Raw genomic sequence first — 7362 nt, 5'->3', positions numbered from 1 at the left:
TTGGCGCGGGTGAGGCGCTGAGGGGAGCGCTCCCGCTGCGAGCGCGGCGCTGCGCCCGGTGCAGGTGACTCGCTCTTCCCGGCGCCGTTGCTACACTCCCCGCGGTGCGGGCGAGGCGCCGTGCCCGGTGCCGGTGAAGCACGGAGCAAAGCACACGCACGGCGGGTGAAGCGCTACCGGCGGCGCGGGCGGAGCGGCGGGAGCGGCCCGGGGGCGGAGCCCGAGCGTTGGGGGCGTGCCCCGGCGCTCGGGGCGGGGTCCCGCGGGCTGGGAGGGGGCCGGGTGTATTGTTCCCCGCGCGGTGCATGCCGGGCGCGCCTCGGCCCCCAACATGGCGTCGCGCTGTCAGCGGTGTGTGTGAGGCGGGCGCGGGACGCGGGGCTGCGGGCGGGCACGGCGGCTCCCGGAGCTCCCCGGAGCGCCGCCGCCGCGGTGGCAACGCGCCGCTCCTCGCTGCTGCCCGCCGCGCCCCGGCTGTCCGGCGCTCAGGCCGCTGGGGACGCGCCTGCCCCCGCCCTGCCCCCGCCATGGGCGGGTAGCGGGACCCGCCTCGCCTCAGCCCTGCGGAGCCCCCCCGCTCTCCGCGCCATGGGGTCCCCGGCGGCCGCCTCGGCGGCCGCGGCCACCGACTCGGCGCAGTGGCTGTCGGTGAAGGAGGAGACCATCTTCCTGCACGACGGGCTGATCCGGGTCACCGACCTGGCCGAGCTGCCCAGCGAGATCATTGGGGTGGCCGAGCCCGGCGACACCGAGCTGGAGGTGAGGCGGCCCCCCGAGCTGAGGGGAGGGACGGGGCAGGGCCGGGGGGTGACGGGGAGGATGCCCGCGGGAGAGGGGCACGGTGGCAGGGGAGGCCTGAGGCGAGGAGGACGGGGGGATGGGAGATGGGGGTGCAGGGAGGATGACTGCGGGAGGATGGGGGGCCGGGATGGAGGATGCTGGATGCGGATGCCGGGTGAGGGCTCTGGAGCCCGGAGCCAGCCGGTGTCGAGGCGTTCTGCTTGTCTTGAGTCAGTCTCATTTATTTCGGATAATAATAAAAGTGGAGCTGGGCAGGAGGATGGTGAGGTGCTGATGTAAATGGAGGGTGAAGTATCCGTGCGTCCTCCTTGTTTTGGCTCCATAAGGTTTGGAAAGCAGTGCCGCACTCAGGGATTTCAGTGTGGCCTTTGGCCCGTTTATTTTTATTGAAGGTTTTGTGTCTTCTTGCTGTTACTTTTAGACGGTTTGTAGTTCATCAGCCTCCCAACGATGTGCTCGGGGGGGGTGCCCGCGTGTTTTATTCAGCTGTTGACAGTGATCATTATTAAGGAGCCAGGAGGGCAGCCCAGATTTTCATCCCAGCTTTTTACCTTCCCAGCGCTGCCCGTGGTGTTGGCTGCAGGCAGGCGGTGCAGCTGTTTTATCTTAGGAGGAGCCGCTGAAGGACTGAATGTCACGGATTATAGGTTGCATCTATTTTGTAGACTGCATTTTTTTTTTCTTCCCCCTGTGTGCCTCCTTCTCGTCTTTCACCCCACCCTTCTCCCCAGCAATGTGGCTCGCAATGACACAGGGGCTTTGTCACCGGGTCCAGCCAGAGCTTTATCTCCAGCTCTGCTTGGTCTCAGGCATTTTAGGCCAAAAAAAAAAAACCCCTTTTAGTGAGGCTTTAGCTGCTGTCTGGGGTGTTGCTGAGAAGAACCCACGAGCGGTCCTGACAACATCATCGTTCATCGGGGTGACGTGGAACCTTTATGGGCTGTGGGGAAACTTCCCCCAGCCTTATCTAAGGAAAGATATTTTCTGCTGAACGTGCGTTTTCTGTCCCGTGTGTTGGGACACTGGGGAATGGCATGGGAAAGTCAGCTGCTCCCATGAAATGGACGTTGGCAAATATCACATGAACGGGAAAAGGGAGATTTTTAAGGTGGCTGACTTATCTCTGTGTGTGTATAAACATGGAATGATTCTCCCTTGTGGTCGGAGTTGCTCTGGCGTTCAGTGCAGCTGGGATGCAAGGAAATATTTTGATTCCATGGCATAGTTCTAGAAGCAGCTTTGAGTTTAAAAACTGCGCTAGAAAAATAACGTGCTCCCACAGCATTTTTTGTGTTACATCGTAAGAAAGGAGGATATCATTTAAAAAACAAATAAGACCTTATTTTAAGATCTTGCCAGCCAAGCCAGAAGTGTGTTCCAGCCTGAAACTTGACACACAGCTTCACTTGACAAACACTTCAGCTCTGGAGAATTTTTTGTTAGTGTTAGGAATGTTCTAAAACTCCAGCTGTTTGGGTGAGACAGGAATGGAACTGGTGCTACTGTGTCTTGTGCTACATGACATTTATCATAATGGGTGTTGCAGCAATCCAGTGCCACTGATTCACATCATTTTTCCTGCTCCAGAGATTCTTTTCCTGTTGTTCATGTTTGCAGTGCTAAACTTTTAAATAAATAATTAAATGCGACTTTTTGCTGTGGTGCTTATTTTTGATAGGTGTACTGATTTTGACTTATTTTGACCTTTATTCTTAGGTCACAGCTCATTAAAGCCTTTTTTTTTTCCATCCACTGATAGAATTGATCATCACAGGGGATCAGTTTAATTTTCAGATACCTGCAAATTGATTTAGAGTTTGCTATTGAGGGGGAAGGGTTTTAAAAAAATGAAATTTCTCATGGTGCAAGTGTAAAATATTTAGCTTGTAACTTTTCTCTGCCTTTTAAAATGCAGCTTTTATTTAAATAAGGGGTACTTTGGTGATGTGGAATGGCTTTGAGAGGAGCCATTTTGTGGAAATAGGTGCATACATCTGATTGAAGCGTGGCCATGCAATCGACTGCTACACAAGAGCTCATTTACACTCTTTCTACTCCTACTTGCAGTGTAATAAATATCTTTGAAAATGGTCCAAACAGAAATCTCTTGGGATGTGCTATTGGCCAAGGGTAGGAGATGCTGCAGCTGCTGCTTTGATTAGGAAACTTCTTTAATTCACTTCTTGTGCATCATCAGTGGTGGTCAGAAGCCTGGCTGAATTTCTGAGCTGAAGTGCTTAATTAAAAATGTATAATGTTTAATACTTTAATGGATATTTTTTTGGGTGGAGAAGTATCATTCTGGTCTGTTTTGCTTAAATATCCCTTTAAAGAGTGTATTGGTGACTAATGTCAGTGTGTTTGGATGTGTTTCCTTTGTCCTTCTGTTCAAAGGTTCTGTCTATTTATAAAAAGAAAAAGCAGAGGGGAAAAAATGTTACAGTGCTGGTGTTATGCCAAGAAAGGCTTATGAAAAGTTATTATTTTGTTATTTTGACTCCTGTGCAGCTTTGATTTTATTCTTTTGTATATTTGTATACACTTGTATTTATACATATATATTTAATGGTATGTTACAAGAGCCTTAATCTTCTCTTTCAGCTTGTTCTAGAAGTATGTTGGGTTTTAAAGGGTGTGGAGGTTTTTGCCCTGTTTTTTATTTTTTCTGTGATGATGTGTGCCAACTTCTTTGATTGTTTCAGCATATTTACAAAAAATGAGGGGTTGTTTTCTTTTTTTAATTTGATAGAATTTTGTAATTATATCCATGAACCAGCTGCTCCTGGTGCGGATTTCCCACTAAAATCCTCTAGTCAGGAGAGACCTGGATTAGTCAGTGATTACAGAACCCTTTGGACCTTTATTTTATAACATTTTACGCAGAGAAATCTTTGAAAGAGCAAAGTCTTCTCCTTCTTGGAGACAACCCTCAGTGACAGAGCTGGAGGTGTTGCCACGTTTTGGTTGGTCAATGCCCACGCAGGAAGGACATTCAGTGCAGGGAGAGCTGTTCCTTCATGTGCCCCAAAGGGAACTGCAGCGCTTCCAGAATCTTCCCTGGAGTCCGGAACGCCGGGAGCGTGCTCGGGGTTTGTCCGAAGGAGGGGAGGTCCCTTGGAGCAGGGGGGTTTGATCTGCCAGCTCTGCAGGGTCACCACAGAGCCCCGGAATGGTTTGGGGTGGAAGGGACCTTAGAGATCATCCACTATCCCCTCCTGCCAAGGGCAGGGAACCTTCCGCTGATTTTACCATGGAGCTGGGAGTGCAGCTCCTCCCTCAGTAGCTGTTGGGATCGTGTCTGTCCTCAGCTGATGTTTGGACTCTTGTTAAGCGCTGGTCTGCAGGACACAGTGAGGTGCCTCTGGGTAGGTGTGGCTCTGCAATGAAAATAGTTACCTTTAATCAAGTGGAAGGTAAAAAAAAAAAAAAAAAAAAAAGAAACAAATAAGGAAAAAGTGGTGGCCTTTCCTCTTCCCCCCTGTGGCCTGGGCTGGCCCTCCACAGAGAGGTTGAAGAGCTGGAGTCCAGTGCTCTTTTCTCAGCATGTGCCAGTCCTGTGATTGACTTGTGTTTGCCATAAAATGATTTAGACTGGAAGGTTTCTGCTAAACTTGGAAGTTTTCATCCATTTTCCTCCCGGCCCAGAGAAAACATTTTGTCACTTTTCCCTGATTGCTGAAGGAGAGAGCAGTTCCCTGCAATTATCTGGGTCAATGCTTCCCAAACCTTTCTGCTCGTGACCTTCCTGCCATCTACAAGCGTCACCTCTGTCGTGCTGAAAGTCCCTAACGCCACCATCAACAATTGACTCCTTCCTAAGTGGGTGACCCTGCCTGGGGTTGTGACCTCTGACTTGAAAACTGCTGATCCGGGCGTGTGGCAGGCTTGGAACATCCTCATCCTGCCTGTGCACCCCCTCCCAGTGCTCCAGGGTTCCTCTGCCACCACTTGGAATTTATTAAACTTCTCTAATATGGACCACTGTGCCTCTGACTTTTGATGTTTGAAGTCGTGTTTTAGGTAACCTTGTAGAGAAACCTTAGGAAACTTCCCAAGGATGATTTTGCAAATCTGTTTCCCAAATATAGATCTTGTTACCAATTGCAGCTGATTAATTCAGTGATCTGCACTCTCAGATGTTTAAATTGCAAAGATTTTTCTTTACCTTTTGCAGCCATTTTCACCTAGGACTTGAGTAAGAGCCAAAGAAATATTTTAATGAACAAAGAAACAGCACTTTATAGCATTTTATTTATTTTCAGCTTGCTTGTTCTCTGTAATTCATCTCAGGTCCGAAGGTTATTTCATAAATTTGTAAAATGATTTGAGATAAAATTGTAAAAGGTAGCAGTATCTTAGTGCTTATTTCTGAGCAGTGAGATTTCCAATGCTTTCACAGAAGGAAATAATTCCTGCTTTTAGCTGAGTAGTTAAAAACCTGCCCTGCTCCACACAGGACTCAGCAGAGGCTTCGGACAAGATGATAAGGTTAAAATTTCTTGGAGCAGAAAAAATTGGAACAACCTTGAGACTTGTAGTTTTTAACTGCAACATTAAAGCGTGGTGTAAAGTGCAGCAGCTCCTAAAACATCAGGGAGAAGGTGTTCACATATATTTATATATTTGGCACATGGTGTAGCAAGGAAAAGGGCTCAAGAGAGGGGTTGGAAAATGTTTTAGAAGAAATTAAGGTGGGTTTTGCACCGGGACAGCTTCGTGCTGGATGTCCCAGAAAATGCCAAGAGCAGGAACGCTGTTCCCCAGCAGAGTGGGAGCCAAAGAGCAGGGACACGGGGTTGTTTATGGAGCAGGTTCAGTTGGGATGTGCATTTCAATCCTCAGGGTACCTTTAAAACTGTCACTTGTGCTCTTTCCCTTACAGAATAATCCATACTTTTTGGTAATTCAGTCTTTTTACATTGTTTTATTGGTGTTTCTGGAGACAAAAGAGCTGAGTAAACAAGTGGTGCTGCCTCTTTGTTAACTCTGTACAAGAGGGATGACCTTATACCTGCAATGGGGTGGTCAAAGTAATAGAATTATTTTTTTTCATGCTGCTTTTATAGATCTTTTACAATTTTGAGGTTGTTTCCGTTTTTCTGTCTGGTTTGTACCTCCTGTGAGATGGGAATAATCCATGTTGAATTCTCAGGGGGGTATTAGGGATGTAATTGGTCCTGATAAATGTTCACCATCTTCATCTTCACGTGTGAACTTCAGCCAATTGAACTCTGGAGTGAAAGAATTAAATGTTATTGGGGAGATTTAGAGGCTTCCCTTTCCAATATTCAACTTCAGGATAAAAACCCCTCTTTGTGCACAACTGCTCCTCGGTTCCCTGCATAACAGAATTAAAATCCACACCCCCCACAGGCACGGGGGAGAGGACAAGGGGCAGGAATTGTAGCCAGAGGAAAAAGCTGCCTTTTAGTGACAGCTCACATTTAAATTTATTTAATAGGGTCATAAAACCTCAGGCTAAAGCTCTTCATGTATATTAGTGTGTGTTAATTGCGCTTGGTCTGGTATTTACTATCAGCAGAGAAACATGTTGCCCTGAAAATAGGGAATGTCAGCCACTCCTTTCTGAAGCAGATTTGGCAAAAATTCTGTCTAATGGGAAGAATTACCTGGGTAAGGTCACGCAGTAGGATGCAGATATTGGATTCAGTGGGAAAGATGACACCTCCCCATAGTTCATCTCAAATCAGATGCTTTTTGTGCTTCTTGATGTGGAAGAAGATGTCAAAGACCAATTAGAGTGATTGAACTTGGGTCTACCATGTTCTAATTAAAATATCGACTAAAATTGATTTAAAAGATCAAACAAGGAAATAATGTGTAAGGATAAGATACTGTAAAATGAAAATAGTGACAATTGAACTATTTAATAACACAGCTTTTAGTTACATGTAAGTGGCTACTTGGGTAACTCGTTCTGTGGCGAAGTGATGTGTTTGTTACATCCTCTTCATCCTCTTTGATTCTGTTCAAGCCTTGTTAGTCGGGAATGTTTGGAGTTGGGAAGTGATGGATCAGGGACTGGTTTAGGTGAGGTTTGTGTGGGGCTGGGTTTGGTGTCTGCCCCCAACAGCTCCCCAGGTGTTGCACAGGAAAATAGCGAGGCACGCCAAAAGGGAGCTGGAAATCAGTCCCAAATCCTGAGGCAGCCCAGAGGCAGCAGGAAAGGGAATGTTACTGTTACCTTTTATAAACACTGGTGGTTGTGTTGTCTGCATCACAATTTGTGAAAGAACGTGCTGGGGGTTTTCTTGTATTTTATTTTAACTTGTTTTGACTACAGATAGTTGGAAGATGACAAGCTTTGCCTGGAGATATGAGAACCCTGGCAAGGGCTGGGATTCCTGTGTGGAGTCTTTAGTGTATCCAGAGGGAAGCACTGATGGATCTGGCAGGGACCAAGTGAAGCTCTGTCACTGGTGGGGTGGGAAGGGCTGGGTTTGGCTCTCAGGGAGAGCCAGAGCAGTCCCTGGGATGTGTCCGAACCCTGAAAACTCACAGGGTGTTTGTCCCAACCTCACTGGGAGCGTTTGGTGTTAA

At 47.7% G+C, this 7362-nt stretch overlaps 1 protein-coding gene across 4 annotated transcripts in view; it reads left to right on the top strand.

The window, feature by feature from the left end:
- Positions 1-580: 580 nt before the first annotated feature.
- HECTD4 (HECT domain E3 ubiquitin protein ligase 4) overlaps positions 581-7362 on the top strand; it is a 65065-nt gene continuing 58283 nt past the window's right edge. For all 4 annotated transcript variants that reach the window (XM_040080428.2, XM_040080426.2, XM_040080427.2 and 1 more), the window contains exon 1: positions 581-759. In XM_040080428.2, coding sequence (XP_039936362.1) covers positions 589-759 — 171 coding nt within the window. In that variant the 5' untranslated portion in view covers positions 581-588. The remainder of the gene's footprint in view (positions 760-7362) is intronic.

This window comes from Hirundo rustica, chromosome 17 (assembly GCF_015227805.2).
Source record: "Hirundo rustica isolate bHirRus1 chromosome 17, bHirRus1.pri.v3, whole genome shotgun sequence".
Taxonomy (NCBI): Eukaryota; Metazoa; Chordata; class Aves; order Passeriformes; family Hirundinidae; genus Hirundo; species Hirundo rustica.
This window is presented reverse-complemented; position numbering and strand designations above follow the sequence as displayed.